This window comes from Pelodiscus sinensis, chromosome 4 (assembly GCF_052426305.1).
Source record: "Pelodiscus sinensis isolate ZL-2025 chromosome 4, ASM5242630v1, whole genome shotgun sequence".
NCBI lineage: Eukaryota > Metazoa > Chordata > Testudines > Trionychidae > Pelodiscus > Pelodiscus sinensis.
This window is the reverse complement of record NC_143055.1, coordinates 30,388,716-30,414,192: the sequence shown is the minus strand read 5'-3', so window position 1 is coordinate 30,414,192 and position 25,477 is coordinate 30,388,716. Positions and strand designations below refer to the sequence as shown.

The window sequence follows — 25,477 nt, the reverse complement described above, 5'->3', positions numbered from 1 at the left end:
GTCGACAAATACCTTTGATGTCGACAACCGCGCGTCCAGACTATTGCGCTGAGCCGACAAACAGCTGATCAGCTGTTTGTCAGCTCAGCGCAGCAGCCATGTAAATTTAAATGAAGCGGCGATTATTTAAATCGCCACTTCATTTTACTATGTCTGGTAGCCTAATCTACATGCCTCTGGCAACAGAGGCATGTAGTCTAGATGTACCCTAAGTAAGAACACCTTTCCATAGCACTTTTGTTGCCAGTATTGCAAGGTACGTACATTCCCCTTCATGCTTCAGCCACCATTCCAGAAAACATGCTTCCATGCTGATGATGCTAGTTAAACATATAATGCATTAATTAAATTTGTGACTAAACTCCTTGGGGGAGAACTGTATGTCTTCTATAAAAGTGGGGAAACCACAACAGGATCACAGAATCCTAGAACTGGAAGGAACCTTGAGAGGTCAAGTCCAGGCCCCTGACATGTATTTCAAATAGCAGTCCTGGATGATGACCCAGCACATGTTCTCTTTAAGAACACTTTCACTGCAGGTTTGACAAAACACCAACAAGGTACCAATGTGAGATTTCCAAAGATAGCTATAGTACTTCAAGATGAACAAGGTATAGAACATGCTGTCCATAGTCTTAAAAGGCCAACATTTTGATGTGGAAACTACAGAGCCCAACCTCCGACCCCTCCCCCCATAAGAAAATAAATATTCTGATGGTGGCATTTGACTCAAATGATGAAAATGAACAGGCACTAATCCATACTGCTTTGGATTGTTATCGAGCAGACCCCATCAAGAGCATGGATAGATGTCCTCTGGAAGGATGGCTGAAGAATGAAGTAACATATGAATCTTAAGCATATCTAGCACAAATATCTTCAGATAAGCTACAAAAATGCCATGTGAACATCTGTTCTCACATTCAGGTGACACTTTAACAAGAAGCAGGCAACATTTTCTCCTACAAAATGTAAACAAGCTTGTTTGAACTATTAGCTGAACAAGAAGTAGGACTGAGTGGACATGCAGGCTCTAGGGACTTACATTGTTTTATTTTTTAATTCAATGGGTTTTGTACATAATTCTACATTTGGAATTTCAACTTTCACTATAAAGAGATTACACTATAGTGCTTGTATTAGGTGAACTGAAAAATAGTCTCTTGATTTTTACAGTGCAAATATTTGTAATAGAAGTATAGAGTTAGCACTATACACTTTGTATTCTGTGTTGTAGTTAAAATAAATATATTTTAAAATGTAAAAAACACTTAAAATATGTAAATAAATGATATTCTTTTATTGTTTGACAGCATGATTAATGGTGTGATTAATCATGATTAACTTTCTAACTGCTTGACAACCCTTGACAATAAAAACCCACCAGACTAGAGAAATTACATGGACAGACATATATCAGGGATGATCCAGACAGTGCTTGATCCTGCTGTGAGAGCAGGGGTCTGGACTTGATGTTCTTTCAAAGTCCCTTCCAGTTCTAGTATTCTATGGCTCACTATACTGACTTACTGTCCATATTTAATGGTCATAACTCTAAAAAAAGACCATTGTGTAAAAGAATACTCTGGACAGATGGAAGGACAGAACAGCTACCAAACACCACCAGTTTCTGTTGCATGACTATTGGTCCAATGCGATTTATTCCTTCCAGATTGATCGTTTTTGTGATCAGAATGACAGGTAAAGGCTGAAGATCAATAGACTTCAGGTAATCCACAGTTCGAGATCAACATGAAATCCCGTAATTGAAACTACTAGGGTTGAGCAACAGATCTTGCAAGAAAGATTCTGTAAGTCTGAAATTGCTTCCCACATTTTCCTTAACACAGAATCATTTTACTCTATATAAATCTTCAGTAATTTTAATAACATGAGGAAAAAAAGAACATAGTATCTCTCATCAACATAAGCATAAGGGCCTACATCAACTGAGTGCTCAGCTTTGGCCATCTTAAGGTCAGCTACTACATTGGTTGAGCATTTACAGGCTTCCCTGAAATGGGAGCAAGACATACAGTAAAACTCCATTGGTCCAGCATCCAATGCTCCGGCACTCCTGATGGTCCGGCATCATTGGGAATCCGGAAGTGCTCTGGGCAGCTGGACAATTGGAGCTGCTCTGCGCCCGGCTTCCCCGATTCAGCAGCTGCTGAAACTGACCAGCAGCGGCTGAATCGGGGATGCCTGGGGCAGAGCCAGACTATCGGAAGGGGGGGGGGCTATGAGGGGTCTGGCGTGGGGTGGAGGGGATACCTCCCCAGACTCCTCATAGTCCCCCCTTCCGATAGTCCGGCATATCTGATAATCCGGCACCCCCTGGGTCCTAAAGGTGCCATATTATCAGAAGTTTATTGTAATTGGTTTTTCAGTAAAAATGTTGTAATAAATCCCTTTGGAAGTTGAAGCCCAAGGGATCTCAGCACTCATCTTGACACAGGGTTGCAGAAACACATCTCAGCTTCTTTCAGCATAGGAGTGGCTTGGAAGCTGTAACATTAATGCTATGGGGGGGAGGGAGGGACTCTGCTTTGATTCTATACATATAGATAAAAGTAACTAAGAAGCGTAAAAGCATTACTGATATGACACTCCCATAAAAAAGACAACGACACTAGGAACAGAATAAATGCAGTAGTTAAGGTCCATAGTGTTAAACTTTTCCTGTAGCTTAAGTGCTTCTGGCTGGCAATTTAGTTGATTGAAGATGAAGTTTACATGCATCAGAATAAGCACCAACATGTTTAACTAACCAAAACTGCATTAATACCAAGAATGATTTTAAATTAGTTCAAAGGAATACTAGAATACATCTCTCACACACACACACACACACACACACACACACACACACACCCACACACCCACACACCCACACACCCACACTTCATACTGAGATGTTGATAGAGAAGATTGAGACATCCATATTCATATAACAAGAAATTGACAATTACAGGAAATTTAAGGTGAAGGTGCATTACAAAAATGCAATTTTCTACAATATTTATTGTTTTTATTTTTCATTTCATTTTCCATTTCAGTTTTTCTATTTTCTATCTTTTAAAACTGCACTCCTTATTGCCACTTACCAACGACTCAATGATCCCATTCATGGTTGGGCCTATTCCTTTAGAAAAGGACATCTGCTTGAGGAGTTCGAAACATATCAGTAAACACTTCAGTAGTGTTTCTGGATCATTCTTTAAGAGGAGAAAAATATTTTTTTTATTAAAAATGAGAGAATAAACAAAAGATCATTTTTGCCTTTTCTGTGCAAGTAAAATGTTCTCTTCACACTATATTCTCAAAGAACGCTATATTCACCTACAGTACTGAAAATGATAAAGAATTATGGTTACATAAATTAGTGGTTCACCTGTTATTAATTGTCACTTAAGGCTAAGAACACTTAGATAAGATAAAACCCCTTTTTAAGAGGTTGAATTATATCCTCAAAGTCCATAAACTGCACAAAACAACATTTATATTGTAAAGAATTTGATAGAGAACATTATAATTTACATTTGAAATGTAAATGCAAACCACTGACAACTGCATGAAGAACAATTATATGCCCGCTAACATCTTCAAAGAAATTTAAATAAGGCACAAGCTTGTTCAACAGTTAGTTGAAAACCAAAGTGGATCAAAATATCACCGATATCAAGACATAACCAGTACTTAGGGGAGAGAAGAATGAAAGGAAGCAGAACCTTCTCCACACGCATTTCTTTGATTTCAGGCTGTTCTGCTTCTTTTATCAGATCACTCTTGATGCATTCCAGCTCTGTTATTTTCTCTTTTAATACCAATGCACGATTAAAATCCTGCAGAGTAATACATTCCTCCAAAGCCTCTTTTGTTTCCAGAAGTTTCACTTTTATTTCAGCCAGCTTAAATACACAGAAAATATAAGTGGCAACATTGTAAATGATTTTATTATCTGCAAAATTAATGCTAAAATATCTAAATCAGCTAGTAAGTAGCACTTTTTATATAAGTGTGCTGTCTGTAAAAATACACACATTTAAATAGCCATTGTAAGTTATCTAAAATTCACTTACCTTAAGTTGTTGCTTTCTTATTGCAGCTGCATCTACAGGAGTGTCAACTGAAACAATGGGCTCACGGACCTCTGAGATAATTTCTGCAACCTAATATAAAAGAGACAAAAGTTACTGCTATTAACACAGCTTGTCACTGGTATGAATCTCAGATCCTATAGATATATATTCCTGGACATTCAATATTAAAAAAAAAAAAATGCATCTTCTACAAAAATCATGAGCTTTCATTAGATATCATTAGTAGATAAAAACTACAACAACAAATTCCAAAAAGATTAGTGACCATTTTTGCCAATACACTGCCCTGCCATGGAAGAGGTCTAGAATTTCCTGGTGGCTACCCGAGTATGGAAATGTAATACAGGTTGAACCTCTCTAGTCCTCAGGACCTGACTGGCAACGAATAGGGATGTGAACAAATATTGAACAAGTTGATAAGCCTAGGCTTATCCATTAATCAGTTAATCTAATCAACTATTAGAATTTCTCCATGCCCCCCACTGCCACTGTATCAGAGGCAGCTAAGGGGAGGAGCAGAAGCAGGAGCTGGTGCGGAGGGGAGGGGGCCCACTTTAAAAGCCAGTTCCCTTCAGCACTGGCTCCGGGGTGCCACCTACTCCAGTCCAGGGTGCTGCGTACTCCCTTTCCCCACACTGCCGCCTCAGCATCCCACAGAGCAGCCTCTGTCAGTGGCAGCCAGGGGCCCCTCTCCGCAGGCGGTCCAGGTCTGTAAACCAACTTTATGGGACTGCAGGAAAGTTGGCCACACCCACGATCAGAGGACATCCAGCTAACTAAAATCATGCTGGACCATGGATGTTGTCAGACCAGAGTATGCCAGATTAGAGAGTTCAACCTATAAAAAGGACTGATGCTTTTATAACGAGTAAAAAGACAGCTGTGTGCTGAAGTGGAAGGTATCAACGTCCAAGGCATTAAGATTTGTTTCCTCAATAACATCTGAGCCTTTGCAAAAGTTAAATGACCATAGTTGATTTTTTTTTCCTTAACTGCCTCCAGTTTTGCACGTACAATTGACAGTGCATATAATATTTAGATGTCTGTCATACTTATCTGTTTCTATGCACAGGAATGTATCTAAATTGTAGTATGTGTCAAATTAATTTCACAAGTGAAACTGGAGGCCACTTCTCAGTAGCCAAGTCCACTAACAGAGCAGAGAACAGGATGAAACGTACGTAAATTGACTATTACTATAATAATTCAAAGAAAGATCAATTCTCCTCCCTCCCACAGAAGTCTCGTGCCAAATCCATTTTATACCAACCCTTCTCCAGCTTCAGCTCACAATTCCAAGAGAGCAGAATGGAATAAACATTATCGTTTAAGCACCAACATTAAAGCTAGAGTGAAACCTCTTTTCAGTCACCCATTTTTTGTGAAAGTTTCACCCACTGATATCTTCCAGAAATCATTTCTGTCCAAAAATTTGGGTTTGATTGGGGGGGGAAGGGGAAGGTTTGAGCAAAAACTCATTTTTCAGTAGAGTGTAAAAAAATAGATTTTCTCCATTATAAAAACTATTCTTACAACCATTTCTGTTAAGTTCTCAGCCAAGAATGGAAGGGGAAAAAAGAGCTGACATGTGGGAAGATAATAGCCTTCCTTCAGAAGAGCCTGTGAATATTCTGAGCAAAACTGCTTGAGATTTGCTAAGCTAGGAGACAAATATTGCAGTTTGTGAAAGGTAGCCACTGTTTCCATTTAAAAAAAAAAAAAAACCACACACCCAATCATCAATATTCAGAAACTACATATCCTAGAACGTGGGTGTGCACACAGTTTATTTAATTGCAGAGTTCACATATCTTAAGGTGGATGGGGAAATGAGACTTGGCTGGAAGAGAGGATCAGAACAGCATATTTTTGCAAACATCACTACAGTGGTTAATACCACTCCTATTACAATACTTTGTCAAGGCTGTATCTCACATGGCCTAGAAACACAAGAAACTACTTACAGTCTGAATTCTCCGGTCATCATCCTTAATCATGCTGAGCAATCGCTCCACAAGTGAAGATACAAGTGATGTTGAAGTAGTGGGTAGAATAAGAATCTCCTGCAAGACAGCCAGTAGACGCTTCCTTTTTTTTTAAGTAAAAAGTTTTATTATTTTGCAAATTATACGCTTCTTTCTTCAAATAATAGGAAAACACTCAATAGCTAAGATTTAATCTAGTTTATTTAGTTAGAAAGACATTTGCTAGGAAAGTACTAGACTTGACAGTGTTTACATGAATTATTCATTTTTACCCAATATTATTTCCTTCTGCTTTACCAGTTGATACTAAATTTTCTATTAAGTGTGACCCATTACCTAAATAAAAGTGAGGATAAGAAAAAGTATTTATAAATTAGAAAGAAAACTTCTATTTAAGTTCTTCAATTAAAAACTCTCATATTTCCAGATGCAAAATGTTTTAACTAGTTCGATAGCATACGAGAATGTTATTCCTTCACAATGCCTGCACAATGCAGTAGACCAAAACATATCATAATTAATATTGCAAGTTAAGTTATATTTGGAAAAAGGATCAGTAAATGTGGCGTTGTGGGTTTTCAAACTTATACTTGCTCAACTACTAACATGTCAAGTTTAGTCATGTTGCAAGTAAAAAGACAGTTTTAATGAATCAAAATAATTGTCTTGAAGTCAAAAATAAAATCTATACTTTTTTGTTTCTGAAATCACAACTCATGAAGAGGCTGTTCACTTGGTACTTAATTAACAATTTTTGAGATTATGAGCAAGTCAGAATAGAAAATAAATGAATTCATGCTCCCATAGTTATATCAAGTCTGAATTAATAACTGAAGACTTGAATATGTATTGTTCCACTACAGTATGCTGATAGTACTCTGAATATACTCAGAAACAATCCTAAAGAAGGGTGAGGTCATTTTTGCAATCAGCACAGAAGTATAATATTTTGACTGTTTGACATGGTTTTCTTCAGAAGTACATTTTGGATGCAAGCAAGTAGTTTCCATAGAAAAAGTCAAACCTTTCCATAGTAAGGCCAAACAAACCTGTACGTGCATATAATTTTACAAAGCTTACCTTCCTCCCTCTTCACTGGTATCCATGCAGCCAACAATAAGAATCAACTGCTGACCTATAAATTCTTTTGTCATCAAGTTTTCAATGCAGGAAAAATCTTCCCTTTGTTCCTCACTCAGAACTGGCATGTTCTGAAGGTAACTGAACACAAAGAACAGTCATCATTAAATGTAGCAACTTTGTTGCCAAAACACAAAAGTGTTCCTTCCTACATCTGTGTAACTAAAGGTTACATCTTTTATTACCACAATACATTAACAATAAAACATGAAATTCAGTGTTCATGCATTTTTTTAAAATGTATACAATTCTGGACAAACATTTATAAAACATGCAAATAAAGTAGCTTAAATGTTTGAAAGCCACACAAAAATTCCCATGTATAAAACTCAATATAAAAGTCAGAAAATGGCCAACTTTATTTTATTTATGCAAGCTTAAGTCTGCCTTGTGTGTAGACAAACATCTTTAAAAACCACATGAAACATTTCTCAAATGAGCAATTAAAGAAAGATTTAGTATAATTAAAGCTTTGAATACTGCGCATCAGATGTACAAATTCTAAGAAAGTTTATATGAGAAATACCAAGTAAGCCATTCTAACATAACATGTCAGACTAAATATCACACAACACCACAAAGTTTGCTGGCAAAGAAGATGACTTAAGGATAGTCCATATCCACAGAAATGTGTCCTTGATCATTTTGTGACTTTTTGGAGCCAATATATCCCTCCATTTTTATTCCTTGACTATGCATTCATGTTCTGTGGAGCATTCTTTAGCTTCACAAAAAAACTTGACATGCATGCACAGCATACATCACAAAGAGTGATTTTCAACAACATACTCAAATCTCCAGAACAGTCCAGCATTATTCACTAAAGATTATTTTTATGACAGATACTAAATTTTTAAACTTCCTAAGTCTAATAATTTCAGTGCTAGCTGTCCTAAAGAAAACGACTGCAAGGATTTCTTTGTAATGGGGTGTTTCTCCATCCACCAGTACACACACTCATACTCAAAATGTCTTAACCATTTCCCCCCCTCAAAACACTTACAAAAACTGTGAAAAATATCAAGAATAATTAATTTTTAGCCTGTAGAACCACCATAGCAATGAAAATAATTCTGAAGAAATTGTGATTCAGTTAAAAGATTTTCTATTACTTGAAAAATTACAAAAAGAGGAATATAAAAATTGTTTAAATTGTTTGCAGCTTTGTATTCAAGTCATTCCCCAGGTTTCAGTTGGGGATAATTCAGTTACAGCCTTTCACAAGTGACCGCTACAGCACAGATAAGGGCAATAAAGTACAAATTAAAGTTATATTTGTAAAAAAATCCATAACAGATTTTACATGCAATAGCATGGGCAGTGGATAATAGCTGGGGGGTAGGAGGTGAGGGCCTAAGCAGCCCCTAAAGCAAGCCCTGGCCCTGCCCGTGCTTTGCTCTCTCCCCCAGGCTTTAGGGAGCTCAGTTCCACAGCATTGTGGAGGCCCAGTGTTATAGGCAGCCACTGCTGAGGAAAGCCCAGCCACCCTGGTGGCAGCCCAGCCTTGTGCACAGGCAATGGGGCCATGTGGCTAACGTCCTAAAGGAGAGATATACATGCTCACTCACATGCTGTACTTTACATTTTCCAAAATCCATACTACAGTAAACTTCCGATAATCCGGAACCTTTAGGACCCAAGGGGTGCCGGATTATCAAATATGCCGGACTATCAGAAGGGGGGGCTAAAAGGGGTCTGTCCCCAGACCTCTCATAGCCCCCCCTTCCGATAGTCCGGCTCTGCCCCAGGTGTCCCTGATTCAGCCGCTGCTGGTCAATTTCAGCAGCAGCTGAATCAGGGACTGCAGCAGAGCAGCTGGAGTGCTGCCGGGTTCGTCCGGTAGCGCCGACCCTTGGCGCGGCGAGACCAACCCAGCAGCACCCCAGCTGCTCTTGGGGACGCCTGGGGCAGAGCAGCTGGGGTGCTGCCCGGTTGGTCCAGCAGCGCCGCTCCTCGGCGCTACTGGACCAACCCGGCAGCACCCCAGCTGCTTTGCTCCAGGTGTCCCCAAGTCAGCCGCTGCTGAAACTGACCAGGGGCTGACTCCAGGAAGCCCGAGACAGCTGCTCTGCCTCCGGCTTCCTGGAGTCAGCCGCTGGTCAGTTTCAGCAGCGGCTGAATCAGTGACAGCTGGGGTGCTGCCGGGTTGGTCCCACAGCCCCACGGGGCAGCGCTATGGTACCTACCCAGCAGCGCCCCAGCTGCTCTGCACCTGGCTTCCGGGATTCAGCCGCTGGTCAGTTTTAGCAGCGGCTGAATCCAGGAAGCTGGGGGCAGAGCAGCTCCAATGGTCCGGCTGCCCGGAGCACGTCCGGGTTCCTGATGGTGCCGGACCATCAGAGTTTTACTGTAATAAGATCAGGGAGTAGTGAAAGGGTGGGAGGGCACTTTAAACCAAACAGCTGTACAAACTATAAACCAAGATGCAAAAGGAGGATGCAACTGTTTTTCTCACTGTATTCTATGGGGACCTTTCAGAACTTGGAACCACTGCAATATGCAGTTCCCTGTTTACGAGGCTATTTCATGCAAAAAGCACCTGTGCTCCATGATCTGTACCAGCTGCTAAGTTCTAGGTGAAATTTTTTGAAGGTACCGCTTTGAGACCTAAATCATTTTTAGGTCTCAATCTGTGTTTTAGATTTCAATCAGTGTTTTGAGACCTAACACACACTCTCGGTGTATGTCTTGTACCCTCTTTCACGAGAGGGATGCAAATGAAGACATTCAAAATTGCAAATGAAGCTGGGATTTAAACATCCCGTGCTTCATTTGCATATTTGCATTATGGCGCTATTTCGAAACAGACGCTGTTAAGATGTGGTTATTTTGCCTGTGAAGTGTAGCAACAGCCTTAGGCTTCACATGGCACTGGCACTTTGAAACGCTGTGGGGAGCCCGGCGTCAGGCTCTCTGTGGCATTTCAAAACAGCAGAGCCACGTGAAGCCCGGGGTCAGCGTGGCAGTGCCACTCGAAATATTGAGAAGAGACCTGCATCAGGCTACACGTGGCATTTGAAAGCGACAGTGCCGCATGGAGCCGGGGGGTCAGCAGGAGTCCCCTGCTGATACTGGGCTCCACAAGGCACTACTGCTTTGAAATGTCGTGGGCAGCCTGGGGATACCCCAGCTGACCCCGAGTTGCATGCAGCGTTGCAAGCGACAGTGCTGCATGGAACCTGGGGTCTGGCCCCAAGCTCCATGCGGTGCTGCCGCCTGAAAGTACTCCCACCTCTCTCCCCCACCTGCTGCCTCTTTCTGAAAGAGGTAGCGGGGGGCAAAGCAACTAGTCAGTCACATCCCTAAGCCCCACCCCCATCCTGAGGCAGACAGCTGGAGCTGTCAGACCTTGGCAACAGAGCTCACAGCCGGAGACCCCCACTATATGGGGCTGTCAGCCCCAGCGCAGGAGGGCTCCAGCTGCGAGCCCTGCAAATGGGGCTGACAGCCAACAGGCAATATAAGTAATGTGTCTACATCAGAGGGTGGGGAACCTCAAGCCCAGAGGCCAAATGCAGTCCCAGCTTACCTAGATCCAGCCCTAAAGGCTCAGCACCCCCCACCCCAAGCACTGGAGAACCTGTGCTGGCACTCCAGCCCTCCTGCTGCCCTATCATAGGCCTATAGCACACAAAATCTACTAGGCTGGGGCCCCCTATGCTCTGGTGTGGGACGGGAATGTGGGGCGTCTCTTTCTCCTTCTCAGCTGGGGGCCTCATCAGTGAGGGGTTTAGTGGTTTGGGTTTTTTTTGGCTTTTCACTTGTGTGCAACCCCTGACTGATTTTTCTGAGGCAGTAGCCCCTGATCCAAAAACAATTCCCCACTCTTGGTCTACACAGTCATTGGGCTGTCCTAACTACATAGGCCCAAACCACTGTACCTCCCAAACCACTACACCTCCTGTGGAAGTGGAGTTAAGTTGATGGAGTGGGAGTTACATATTCGTGAGAACACTTACAGTTAGCTGCCTTATGTTGACATAACTCTGTAGTATAGACTAGACCTAAGAAATATTCAACAGCTTTTCCTATATTAGCAATAATTAAATATATCTACCTTAACAGATAATCAGCATATATGGCAGGTTCTGGCAAAATCTTCTCCATAAAAGCTTCACCTTCTTCCCCTTTTGAGTTTAGATACTCGCAAAGGGATCGCCAATATAAAGCGCTTTCAGCCGTTAGATCTTCCAGTGGAATCAATTTTCTAAAAATAAATAGTGGGTTATAGATTGTTGTAATAAGCCATAAACCCAGTGTCTATTCAGTCCAAGATTTTTAGGCTGTGTCTACACTTGAAGTTTTTCCCACTGTCAGCTTTACCAGTGGTAGGGAACTGGTAAAAGAAAAGCACTGATTTGTGTATTCATTTACTTACACAGGCATCAGAGTGTTTACATTTGAAGCACTTCCATCTCTGATTAAAGCATCCTGAGGACAGATATCCCACAGTGCAGCTCTCATGGGAAGGGAGTTGGGGTGATCTCCGAACATCCTAGGTCCCTACACAGCCCTCTATACCCAAAGAATACATCAGCATTACTGCAAGCAAGGGATCCCTTTTTCTGTGGAGCAACCATTGTCACTTGGTCAAATTATAAGGGAGCACATGCCAAAAGAAATAGAAAGGGGAGTTTCAAAGTTCCCAGGGCTTTACAGAGGGAGGGATGGCTGTCTGTTTAGCTGGAATCAGAGCAGCAGACATACTGGCTTGAGTAGTCACCTAGGCACTGTGAAGGCCAAAAGCATTGTATAGAGTTGGAACGTATCTTCACTTCCACATCACTGCAAAAGCATCACCAATAAGAGCTCTATGCCTCTTGTAGAGGTGGTTCTTTTCACAGTGAAACTTCTGAGTGTTTGGCTCCCAGTTTGATTCAATGAGAGGTTTGAAAACACCAATTCATCCCTCTCCTTCTACCATCTCCCATTCCTGCCACGCAACGAGCTCACAGTTCCTTCAATGTGGTTTGGGATGGGAGACAAACATGTGGGTGGCATGTGTGTGTTGGATAGGGACATGCACAGGACTTCCCTGGCTGATGGGAAGGGAAGAGAGAAGGGTTATTCACAGCAGCTCTGGGGGCTTGGTTTATACAAATAAAAATGTTACTGGTCTGCTAAAAGTTTGTGAATGGGTTTGCCAGTCTGTGGCATTAAAAAGTTTGGGAACCACTGTTATAGAGGGTGCTGACAATTGTTGCGGTAGAGATGTTTCTTTTAGGATGCAGACATCTTTCCTGAATCACACACACACATTCTGGCCTTCAAGTAATGACCCCGCCCCCCACACTCATCTCCAGAAGCAACCTCACATGAACCAGGACACACCGACTCAAAGCAGCACAACACCCCGGCAGAACAACAGATATAAAAGCAGTAGGTGTTAGGGATGTCAGATAGTAAATAATATATAGGCAGTCCCCGGGTTACATGGATCCGACTTACATCAGATCCCTACTTACAAACGGGGTGAGGCAACCCCACACTACCTGCTTCCCCCCAGCAGACCAGGGAGACGCGAAGCTAGCACCCCCCCCAGCAGACCAGGGAGACGCAGAGCGGCTTTTCTCAGCAGACACCTCAGCTTGAGAATAAAGGACAGAGGGAAGTGAGGTGTGGGAGAATAAAACTGAGCTCTGGAGAAATGTTTGGCTAGAGTTTCCCCTACAATATGTACCAGTTCCGACTTGCATACAAATTCAACTTAAGAACAAACCTACAGTCCCTATCTTGTACGTAACCCGGGGACTGCCTGTAATAGTCAACAAATTGCATGAATTCTCAGCAATCAGTCAATTATTCTATAGTCCCTGAGGGTGGGGCCGGCAGCCAGTGCAATCTAGCACCACTCCCATGGAGCCCCCTGCCACTCCACACTGCTGCCTCTGTATCAAAGGGAGCAGTGCAGCATGCCAGGTGGGAACCAGTCTGTGAGAGGAGCCAGTTTAAAAACCAGCTCCCCTCGCAGACCAGCTGGCTGGCTGGCTGCCTGCCGCCCTGCGCTGCTACCTCTCACACGGAGGCAGAAGTGCTGAGTGGCAGCAACCCCTGTCCACAGGGGTCTGAGCTCCCTGTGGACAGAGGCTGCTGGGTGGACAGAGTACAAAAGAGACTGCCATGAAGCAACCTCTGTCCACGGCAGCCCAGCCCCTTGTGATTTGTCCTCTTCATTATTTACCACTTCCACTTTTTAATAATATTTGCAAATGTAACCAGTGAATCAGAGTTCCCTCTGATTTTCTCCACCAATGTGCAGAATGAATTTTGCTCTGTGCATGCCGATAGGGAAGTGGTGCGTGACAGTCATTATAAGGCCCGCTGTATCGAATGCCAGAAGATTGATCGCCAGCATAACAAGCAGAGATTCAGCCTAACTTTTCTGAACTATTGACAATTCTGTCATTTCCATTGAATAATGGAGAATTACCATAATTAAGGATCCTTTTGTTCCCAATATATTTTAAGGCAGTGTTTTGGGGTTTTTTATTTTTATTAAATAGTTCTTAACTTTATTATAACCTTTTTTGGGACGGGGGCCACTGACGTACAGAAAAATCAGTTGAGGGCCACACACAAGTGAGAAGTAAAAAAACCCCACAAAAAAAATGCTTACGGTGGTCCCAGGTGAGAAGAAGACAGACATTCCCCACCTACCTCTCACACAGAAGAGCCTGGGAGGCCCAGACTAGTAGATTTTGTTTGCTCCAGCCCTACGGTGGGGTAGCAGGAGGGGCTGAAGCACCAGCATGGGCTCCCCAGTGCTACAGGGGGTCCTGAGCATCAGGGGCCAGATCCAAGCAAACGAGGGATTGCTTCTGGTCCTGGGCCTGAAGTTCCCTACCCCTACTTTACTGGCTATAGGTCGCCATGTAATCTTTTGCTTCCCTTATCAATTTTCTAAGATTTCTAGTTTCTATATATATATGTTGCTGTCAACTTCCCCTTTTTTCTTTTTTGCTCTATATTATTTTGTACTGTTGCTTGAACTTCCCCTCAAACCTAAGCTGTTTTGTTAACCAACGTAGGAACCTCTGTCACCAGCAGGCATGTCACCAGCAGGCATGTAGCTTTTTGAGCCCCTACTAACATGTTCTTAGACATTTTCTAATTATCACTAATATTTCTCTGTTGAAATTCTCCTAGATGATTTAACTCAAATGTTTTAAAACATTGTGAAATTGGCCCATCCAAATAGCAAAAAAAAAAAAAAAAAAAAAAAAAAAAAAAAAACCACACCACACCACGACAGACATTAAAGATAGCTAAGCACATAATAATCACTATGATATCCATTGAGTTCACTTCCCAGCACATAACAGTTTCTCCTTTGCCATTAAAAAGACCCCAAAAAAACAAAATCCCATACTGAAAGTTGACCAAAAAATGTTAATGTTAACAAAGAGTTGATTTACATACCTGTTATCAAGGTTTTTGCAGTTTTGAACTAAGTCATTAAGTGGAGATATCGAAAACATTGCATTAAGCACGAGGGCAGCCACTTCAGGGCAGTTTTCTACATCCAACCGATGAAGCAATTCTAAAACATCCCCCTCGGTCAACCGTAACCAGGCTTGAAGAAGTTTCTTCTGCACTACCTCCTTAACAGCATCTATTCACAGAAGAATTCAATCTATATTCACAAGATTAAGTACATTTCTCACATACTTTTGGATACATGAAGACAAGGAACCAAAATGGACGTTATGCTAGTAGAAGAGCAGCTATTCACGTTACTGTAAGGAACAGCAGACAGGTCCATCAATGATTACTAGTCATGATGATCAGGGGTATTACCACAGGATCCGGATGCTCCAAACCCTCTGACTGCCAAAAGCTAGGATTAGACAGATCAATTAACTCTATTAACTGCCCTATTCCATTCTTTCCATCTGAAATACCTGGTGCCAGCCCCTGTCAGCAAGATACTGAGCTAAATGGACCCTTGGTCTGATCCAGTTTGGCAATTCTTATGTTTATTATGAGAACTGTGGTCTTTCTAGATCAAATATATGCAAATATTTATGCAAATAGCTTTCATAATGACAGATATGAATACAAAAATTAAAGAGACTACACAACACACAGGCCCCTTCACAACACTTCAGTCAGTTCTGCTTATAATAATATGCAATATTTACCAGATTTCCACCCATATGACAGTACTTTTAATGAGCAATGACAGTTCAGCAATTTAACTACTAAAACACATATCAACAGAAGACCATTATACTTTTTTGTTTTGGCTTCACAATTTAACAAATCAAACAAAAACTGCCAATACAATATTTACTGAAATACAAGTACAATCAATGTGACATTAAAGGCACCGAGGGGAGAAGTAGCATGGCTAGAAAAGGAACTCAGGAATCCTGCTTCCCAGAATCCCTTCCTTTCCCCTGCCAACCCCACCAACCACCAGCTCCCACAATCCTCAAAGAGCTGAGACTGGAACCCCCAAATCTAACCAACATACTCACTGCCCACCTACAGGAATGGAAAGGAGTCAGACGTTTTAATGCCCAGTTCTCTGCTCTAAAATCCAGTACCCCTCCGCTCCCGCAGAGCCAGGCACCCCCTGTCTCCCTGCTCTAACTCAATGCACTTTCCCTCCCACAGAGCTGGGGACATAAATCTAGCATAGCAGTGAGTAATGCCCTGGGTCTCACTGGAGCCACACCCTTTTCCCTCCAAGCACTGGGGCCAGTTTGCAGAGCAGCTGCGAACAGTTCTGGCACGCAGCTCTGAACGTTCCATTGAAGGCACGTGCCGTCCCCTCTCTCGCCATCTCCTTTGCAGGGAAAAAAAATCCCAGTTATTTTTTGCCTTTTAAAAAACTTGTCTGGATGGCGATTTAACATGTAAAAAGAATAACATATGCAGCAAAAAAATGGATGTACGGTAACCCTACCCAAGCTCCATCGCAGCTCTCTCACTCTGGCCTTGCTGCCTGGCTCCACCACCACCTCGCTCTTGCTGCCCAGCTCTGCCACTGCTTTGCCATGTGCCTCACTGCCCAGCTCCCCTGCTGCCCCTGGAGGTACTGCTGCTGTGGCAGACCCGGCAGGCATGCCCTGCTGCTGCCTTTTGCCTCCCACCTCCTACCCACCAGCCGACAGCTCCCACACATGCACCAATGTGGCCTGTCTCAGTGCCGCAATATGCAGCTCCGCTTGCGGGGAGGCACTGCCGCTGTGGCAGATGTGGCAGGCATACTCTGCCACCGCTTTTTGCTGCCAAAAGGCAGCTTGTCTCAAAGCCGCTCGGCTCGCAGTTCAGTGCTGCCGCTAGAGCCCCAGCGATGAGGCAAGCAGGTAGCCCGGGAAGACACTCAAGACACCACGGGCCACCTGAGTAGCCCTGTTCTAGATGTTTTGTCTATGTGGACGGCCCCACTAGTGCACAAGCTGCATGTGTGTGTGAGATTACAATATTTTGGCCAGCAGTGTTCTATTGGCCATGTTTATATTCTTCATGTTGTGCACTCTCTCTCCCACATGCGAGACCATGTACAGCAGAGCAGCTCCAACCTCTCATATATTCCCTCATTCTGAAATTTAAAAAAAAATATGTACTCCACAATAATGGGGATAGAGAAATACTCAGACATGAACAGAACAGCTTGAAGAAGCACAATTACAAAGAAGTAACTTCATTTTTAATCTGTGTCCATACAGTCCTACTTGTGGTACGTAGCCAACATTTTCCAAATAGGAAGGACTGAGAAGTCCTATCTTCAGCTAGATAAACAAGAACTGAACTGGTCTATTGAATTTGGTACCAACTCTAGTTACCCTATGTAGATGTTTGGGCTAAGTTATGGGCCAAGATTACTTTGCTCAATACATCTAGCTTAACTAGAGATGCCAGTTTTACTATTTGCAGAAAACAGAGTACCATTGCCCCATCTTCCTCTCTGAACCCCCCCACTCACTCCCTTACCCCATCCCTTCTTCACTCATGTTCCCCCATCCTTACCCACTTGTTCATTTTCACCATGGTATGGCAGGGGCTGGAGGTGCAGGCCCTGGGTTGGGGCCAGCGATGAGTGTTTTGGGGTGTAGGATTGAACTGCTTGAAGCCCTGAGTTCAGGAGAGGGTTGCGGGCTGTGGCTTTTGATGCAGGAGGATACTCAAGACAGGGACAGGGTGTTGGGGCACAAGAGGGGCTTGAGCTCTAGCCAGTGCGACCTCAGGCAACCCCTGAAAGCAGCAACATGTCCCTCTGATTCCTAGCTGCAGGCATAGCCAGGTGATTCTGCACACTGCCCCTAGCTGCAGGTACTGCAGATGTAGTTCCCACTGGCCACACTCCAGGCCAATGAGAGTTGTGGTATCTACTCTCAGAGCAGGGCAGAGGCAACATGCAGTGCCTTCATCATGCCGCCCTACCCCTAAGAGCCAGAGGGACATGTTGTCACTTCTGGGAGCTGCATGGAGTTGAGCAGGGAGCCTGCCTGTGCCACAAGTAGACTTTCACAGCTCAATCAGCAGTGCTGGGCATTTCTGATGGGCACTCTAGTCGAAAACTGGATACCTGGCAACTTTAAATCTAGTTAAAAATGTTTTAAAAAATACTAACCTTGCATTAAACTGTTCACATTTTACACACACACACACACACACACACACACACACTATGACTACCTACAATCCTCTATTACCTAGCTGAACTATTATGTACCTACACACTAACGTTCTGCCATCATATTATATTTATAGAAGTATCTTCCACATTTTCTTTTAGAGTATTTTTAAACTCCTGAAAAAAATAACGTTTAAGGAACTCTAAGCCCAAACACATACAAATTCAAATAGTTCTCTCACCAGATCTGTCATTAAGTCCTTGCTGCAAAAGTTTTACTCTCTGAGCTATGGACAAAGCTCTCATGTGAACTTTTTCTGCCAGAACCTAAAAAAAACAAAACAAAAAGCAGGAATTGGTATTTCACTATCAAACACATTTCTACAAATTACATCCAGCAATTCAATACCTCAAACTCTCATTATGGTGCTTAGTGTTAAAAACCCTAAGGGTATGTCTACACTACCACCCTAGTTCGAACTAGGTTGGTTAATGTAGGCAACCGGAGTTGCAAATGAAGCCTGGGATTTCATATTCATTTGCATATTGCTGGGCGCCGCCATTTTTAAATGTCCGCTAGTTCGGACTCGGTGCCCGCGGCTACACGCGGCACGAACTAGGTAGTTCGGATTAGGCTTCCTATTCCGAACTACCGTTACAGTAACGGTACCGTTATGGTAACGCGTGTACCGTTACAGTAACGGTAGTTCGGAATAGGAAGCCTAATCCGAACTACCTAGTTCGTGCCGCGTGTAGCCGCGGGCACCGAGTCCGAACTAGCGGACATTTAAAAATGGCAGCGCCCAGCAATATGCAAATGAAGCCCAGGAAATTCAAATCCCGGGCTTCATTTGCAACTCCTAGTTCGAACTAGGGTGGTAGTGTAGACATACCCTAACAGAGTAACTGAGCATTCAAACACCCATTAGAAAATTCCTTTATTATTTCCACAGTAACTATAAGTCAACCCTCTTGCCATATCTTATGCTAATAAGACACTGATATCTATATTCCTTAACATAAAACATCCAGACAGCCCCCTCACCACTCACTCCATTTTTCTTCTACCACAGCCCTGTTAAGCTCCAATTCTGCTCTGAGAGCTAAAGTCTTTTCCCCTTCCTGGCTTAAGAAAAAAGATTCACAAGTAACACATTATATAGCAGTAACGTTCCACTTAAAGCACTCAAGGAAAGCTATCAGTAATGATACAAACAAGACTGCTACGTTACTCAAACCCCATATTTTTCTTCCACATCCACAAACATGGGGATTTAGCCTCAAAACAAGTTAGATAGTTTGTCTTATAGAATCTCTCAACAATTTAAGATATAATTAACATTTGTTAGACATCATCATGGTTCCCTATAAGGTGGGCGAGCACCAAGAATTTGAGGCCCAACCAACTCCTCAGCAGGGCCATGAAGTGGCTGCTCTGGAGCAGGGCCACGTGTGGGCCAGCTGCCCTGCCCCAGGAGCAGCTAGACAGCCCCCATATGCACCTGGTCCTATCTTCAGCCCTTCCCAACATGGTGGGCAGCGGTGGCAGCTGCAGAGGCAGTTCCAGTGCCCAAGCAGTCATGTGTGAAACGGTAGCAGCGACGGCAGCTCCAGCAGCCAGGTCCTAAGCCTGAGACATTATGTGGTGGGCAGCTGGGGCAGGGGCAGGGGCTGGGCCGGAGCGGCGTGGCAGCCAGTAGCAAGGGCCACATGGAGATCAGCTGCCCTATCACAGGGCCAGCCTTAAGGCTGGGCAAACTTAGCTCATGCCTAGGGTGCCACAGCCAGAGGGCAAGGGGCAACAGGGTATGGGTGTTTCTGGGCAAAGGGAGAGGAGGATACCGGGCTGAAGAGGGGGGGGGGGGGAGGCGCAGAATGGTAGGACGTGCTGGAAGAACAGCATGGAGGTTGGGAGCACAACTAGGAGGAAAACGTAGGGGTTGGGATGAAGAGGGCACTGTGCAGAAGGGAAAAGGGGAATTTAGTTTAACTAATCGACTAGCCAATTTACTTCCCGTTGATTAGTCAATAAACAGGGGAGCCACAGGAGCATTAGCTTCCAGCCCTGGAGCTAACCCCGGTGCAGCTCTGCCTTTAAAAGACAGCAGGCTCTTAATACATTAAAAGGTTGAAGCACAGCAGGGGGGACCTGGCACAAGGGTCCCCCCCCCCCCCACACACACACAGTGTATCAGCCTTAAATGTAGAAAGGCTGGAGTGCAGCAGGGGACCTGGAGTGAGCCAGGAATCAGCTGTCCCAGTTCGCGCTGCTCTTCCTTGCTGTGCTTCAGCCTTTTAAATGTATTAAGAGCCTGCCAGCTCTTAAATGCTCTGGGATTAGGCACAAGCCAGAGATCTGCTGATTCCCAGATTGCACCCAGTCCCACTATGCCCTCTTTTCCCTGCAGACATAGCGCGGGGGGAGGAGGGGGAGGAAACCAGTTTTTAAGCCAGCCTTCCCCAGCACTGGCTTCTGCTCCTTTCCCGCTCCCAACCCTTGCTGCCCCTGATAGAAGCAGCAAGAGGGATGGGGGGGAAGGGAAGTGACTAGTTGAGGGACTAGTCAACTATCTGATAAACTTTTGCTTATCAAATAGTTGACTAGTCACTTACATCCCTAGGTGCTACTGTGGCCCACATCCAAAAAAGATCACTCCGCTCACAGATGGAAAAATCTTAGAGGGGATATAGGTCATCATCCCAAATACAGTAAAACTCTGATGGTCCGGCATCTGATGGTCCGGCACTCCTGATGGTCCGGCACCATCAGGAACACGGAAGTACTCTGGGCAGCCAGACCATTGGAGCTGCTCTGCCCCCAGCTTCCCGAATTCAGCCGCTGCTAAAACTGATCAGCAGCTGAATCGGGGAAGCTGGGGGCAGAGCAGCTGGAGTGCTGCCCAGTAAGTCCCGTAGCACTGCCCCTCGGGGCTGCGGGACCAACCCGGCAGCACCCCAGCTGTCCCCGATTCAGCCGCTGCTGAAACTGACCAGCGGCTGACTCCAGGAAGCCCGAGGCAGAGCTGCTCTGCCCTGGCTTCCTGGAATCAGCCCCTGATCAGTTTCAGCAGCAGCTGACTTGGGTACACCTGGGACAGAGCAGCTGGGGTGCTGCCAGGTTGGTCCCCGCAGCGCCACTCCTCGGCGCTACTGGACCAACCCGGCAGCACCCCAGCTGCTCTGCCCCAGGCGTCCCCAATTCAGCAGCTGCTGAAACTGACCAGCAGCTGACTCTAGGAAGCTATTCCATGTCTTAAGAGCAAGCCTATTATGTTGAAATAGAACAGGCTTGCTATCCCGACATCCCTGCAAACCTCACTGCACGAGGTTTAAGGGACATTTTGGAATGGTGCTCTTTGAAAGAAAACCGCTAAGTTTCAAAATAAGATTGAAATAAGGTATGCAATTTGTATATCACAAACTGCGTGCTTATTTTGCAGTAAGGGTGCTATGTAGACACACCTTGAGAGTCCTTGAGCGTAGCAGTTTTATGCAGTGGTTTTTCTCATAACTGAACATACCAGTCCTGGAAGTTAATTTTAGTTACAAGGTTATATATTTTTGTAAAGCTTATTAGGTGTTCCCAATAAGAAAAGTAAGAGACCTATTTACCTCATACGCCAGTTTCCTGACAGCCTCTTTAACATCCATAGTGCGGCCTACAATTTTTGGCAAAGTTTTAGCTGATGGGGCAATACATGACAACACTGCACGCCTCACTTCTGAATTTGAATCATTTTCAAGCAAAGCGTTGTAAACTGAAAGAAAAAAAAATCAATCATTAGCACTAAATGTCTCTTTAAAAACTGAAATTCACATCATAATAAAATAAAACCCATCTACAAGATACCTGCAACTAAATTTGATCTATTTCTCAAATTGTATTAAAAAGCCTCTCTTATGTGGTAATCACTTTATAGAACATTCTAGGCCCTAAATGTAACAACAGATACAAAAGATCATTGCTGTTTAAGGGTCCAGTCCGTAGCTTCTCTCAAAATGACACATGAAGCATCAAGCAGGCCTTTCAGTTCAGAAACTCTTCCCCACAGAAGCAGGGCTATACTCTACACTAACTTCAGGGCACAGCAGAAATCTATTTGCATTGCCAGGCTTATCCTGATTTTTTACTTTGTTTTACTTTTCATTACTTAGATCTGTTAATCCCATTTCTCTCAACCTTTGGGAGCATTTAAAATGCCTTTTATTTGATAGTGCAATATTACCAACAGTTAGCTCTTTTGATTGGCAATCTTTATTTTTTATTTTGATTTGTGTTTTACTATATGGCCCTTTATGCTAGGAGATAAAATAAATATGTTAAGTACATTTTAAACATTACAGATTCAAATATTTTCTGATTCTATATATCTGCCTTAAAATTGCTAGAATTAGTAAACAAATGACAGCTACATTTTGTATAGTATTCAAAGTTTGACTAGGCCTACTCAACATGTGGCCCATGGGCTGTATGAGGCCCGTTTGTTTGTGGCCCACGGTGCGATTTGGGTTTGCGTGGGGGTCAACACATGACCCACAGGTGGGATCCTTTGAATGGGAACATGCTCCACAACAGCGAGGCGTCTCACAGGCAGGGTGAGCACTGAAAGACGCAAGCACACAGGCTGGTTGGCACAGATGGGTACAGTGTGTCAGCGTTTCTAACCCCCCAGGGAGGAGGTGCCAAGAGCACCAAGGCATTGTGTGAAATAAGCTATTTGCATACATATATACACACACAACCACACTTAAGTTGCGGCCCTTGGCATATGCTGTAAGAATCACTGTGGCCCTTGGGGCTTCCAAAGTGGAGTAGCCCAGGTTTAGATAATACTCACAAAGAAAATTTTAGAACAAGTTAACTCAACTGTGCTTACAAAAAGAAAAGGATAACAGGTATACAAACACACCATTAACCACGGGACAGTTCCCATTACTGGGATCCTGAAGTCTAGCCAACGCCAGTACAGCTTGGATTCTCACATTTGGAATCTTATCCTTTAGTCTAATTAGCATAGCTTCGTTAATTTTATCAAAGAGATCATCATCAATCTGGGCATTCTCTGGCATACTTCCCAAAAGCTTATTAACAAGCTGGCAAACTCGAAATCTAACAGCATGGCTGTTCGCACTGTGAGACTAAAAACAAAAAAAGACATCACAATGGCCAAAGGGTTATGATTTTGACCACAGATACAACATCGTAACCAAAAAATTCTCCTCCCTCCCACCTCCTCTGCAGAGCTGCACAGTAGCACTCAAATGAGTGGCATAACAGGCAGCTGCTCTTGGTTTAACTACACGGGTATACTTAAACCACCAAACCCTCCTAATGCAGACATATATTGATATAGCTTCTATCAGTATAGTTTACTCTTGTTTGAGCAATAGACAAACTATACCTCTAGAAGCACTTTTACATAGATAAGTCCATCTACACTAGCTCTTTTACTGAAATAGCTTCAAACAAACAAAATTACTCCCCATACCTAGCCATGCTGGCAAAACTTAAGTTTAGATCAGGCCTCAGATTTATATAGTAATGTACTTATCAACTGGAACACAAGTGTCAAGTTCTTCCCTTACATGGGGATTTCACCATCACATTAACAATTTGGTAAATGTTGTCATGGTACCTTAAACAAAAAATTAAACAAATAACTCAGAAGTGAGTTTTCCTCTTCTTCCTCGGTATCATCTTCTTTCTCCAGCAAATGAAATGAAGTAACAAACTTAGCTGCAAAATTTATCACTTGTTCCACTGCTGGTTCACGTTTGTAGATTATCATAGGATACTTAAGGTAATGAACAAACTCCTCATGAAAAATCATCTTATCCTTCAGCTGCAATATATTAAAAACACAGAACATTAGCAATCTTACCATGACAGAATCAGAGAAAAGAGGTAGTGTCTCAGATAAGCAGCTCACATTTAGGTCTTTATAAGTCTGAATCAGTAAGTATAGATTTTCTGCACAATGTGCTTTCAGCAAAATGTCCTACTCAAGAACTAAACTGTAACAATCTGTACCATAGTTTGTAGGCTCCTGTCTAACTTGAGATGTCAACATTAATCTAAAGAGGTTCTTTCACCACTTTGTCACTGTGGTGTCGGAGTATTTTCCAATATTGCATGACTCAAGGTAAGTATTATTTGTCATATGAAGTTTTCTTTTTCTTCTTCCCGGTTGGAGAATTGAGGATACAGTGTACTGTTTGATAAAGCTTTGTTTTTAGGTTTGTTTAATGCACATGCTGTTATGCATTTTGGAGAAAGCAAGGTGGAATAATAAATAATAATGCCTGGTTTGTTGTTTACATCCACATAGCTCAAAATGGTTTATAAATAGAATTAGTATTACGATCTCCATTTTACAGATGAGGAAATCGATGCACAGGGCAGGAAAGTGACTTGCCCAGTGGCAGAGCCGGGACTAGACCCCAGCTGTCCGGACCACAGTGCTCTATAATCTAGGTCACACAAAAACCAGCCTGGGTTCCACATGGAATAGAAGGAACTAAAGCTGCTAATGGCCCTTAGCTCAACTCGAATTTTAAAAAGTGCCCTCCCACACTTGTGCTCTTGGTACGGCCAATCCCTTGGAGGATATTCACCTGATTGTAGGTCCGCTTCAAACCTGCCACGAGCTTGGCATGGTTCTGGTGAGGTTTCTGAGCCATCTCGAATGCATCTTTGATCTGCAGCAGCTTCTTCTCCGCTCCCATTGCTGGGGAGATACGAGCACGTCGCTGAGCCGGGGTGCTGGTGGGGAAAGGTCCGGGACTGCTGCAGGGCCTCCTCAGGTCCACGCACCACCAAGCAGCTCCGGCTGCCCAGCCAGCACAGCTGGGGTACAGGTGGGGCTGCTGACAGCACACGTGCAAAGATACTCCCCCCCCCCCACACACACACACACACTCTTCCCGAAGTCTTTGAAATCTGGTGTCGAGTTCAACAAATAGTTTCACGTGACCCTCCGCCACCTACCCACGGAGGGGGGGGGGGACGCTGCACTGCGGGACGCAGGAGCGAGCCCTGCTCCTTCCAACGCCGCTCGGTCGGTACCAGGCCCCGGGCGTCTCCCACCTGCGGAATCAATCGCGTTAGTCGCTCTCACCACCGCTCCAGCTCTCGCGCCCTGCAACAGCTCGTCTCGCGCCGCCGTTAGCTTCAAATTTGTCCCGAGCGCCACTAGCAGTCTCGCGAGAAGCAGGAAGGGGAAGAGGGAGAGGGGGAGTGGCAGGAACAGCCGCGAGAGGCTACGTAGGCTAGGCCCTCGGCATAGTTGGGGGAAGTGCGCAGTCCTAGGAACAGCCGAGAGATGGCAGCAGCTCGAGCTTACAGAGTCCGTTACTGGCGTCCGGCAGGCGGAGCGCTGCGTTGCTAGGGAACGATTCCAACCTGCGCAGGGAGGGGGTTGAAGTGGTTTCCATTACGGTCTCGTTCGCTGACTCTCGGCGGAGATTGGTTCAGCACCTCCCCCTTTACCTGTCCGTGCAGCTCGCCAGAGCTGGGGGAGGCCACATCACAGTAAGCAACCAAAGGTGTTACACCTGGACAGCAGTGAGTGCTCTGAGCCCGGCCCCAGCCAGCCGGGGTTAGCTTCTGTTTCTGACCGTGCCAGCCTGTGGTTTTCTAACAAGCCTCGTGTGCCATCCAGTCC

At 44.1% G+C, this 25,477-nt stretch overlaps 1 protein-coding gene across 6 annotated transcripts in view; it reads right to left on the bottom strand.

The window, feature by feature from the left end:
* Positions 1-25,158, bottom strand: part of NCAPG (non-SMC condensin I complex subunit G) — a 43,151-nt gene extending 17,993 nt beyond the window's left edge. For 3 of the 6 annotated variants that reach the window (XM_089777831.1, XM_089777833.1, XM_089777832.1), the window contains exons 1-13: positions 24,802-24,900; positions 24,429-24,541; positions 23,450-23,656; positions 22,724-22,952; positions 21,426-21,571; positions 18,056-18,140; positions 14,648-14,840; positions 11,286-11,435; positions 7,169-7,309; positions 6,068-6,191; positions 4,083-4,172; positions 3,732-3,911; positions 3,108-3,218 (exon numbers count right to left, since the gene is read on the bottom strand). In XM_089777831.1, the coding sequence (XP_089633957.1) occupies positions 3,108-3,218; positions 3,732-3,911; positions 4,083-4,172; positions 6,068-6,191; positions 7,169-7,309; positions 11,286-11,435; positions 14,648-14,840; positions 18,056-18,140; positions 21,426-21,571; positions 22,724-22,952; positions 23,450-23,656; positions 24,429-24,539 (1,767 nt within the window). In that variant the 5' untranslated portion in view covers positions 24,540-24,541; positions 24,802-24,900. Of the gene's footprint in view, positions 1-3,107; positions 3,219-3,731; positions 3,912-4,082; positions 4,173-6,067; positions 6,192-7,168; positions 7,310-11,285; positions 11,436-14,647; positions 14,841-18,055; positions 18,141-21,425; positions 21,572-22,723; positions 22,953-23,449; positions 23,657-24,428; positions 24,577-24,801; positions 24,901-24,931 lie in introns of those variants that run through there. The other 3 variants (XM_089777834.1, XM_006136992.5, XM_025178394.3) reach the window with 3 other exon arrangements.
* Between the last annotated feature and the right edge of the window lie 319 nt (positions 25,159-25,477).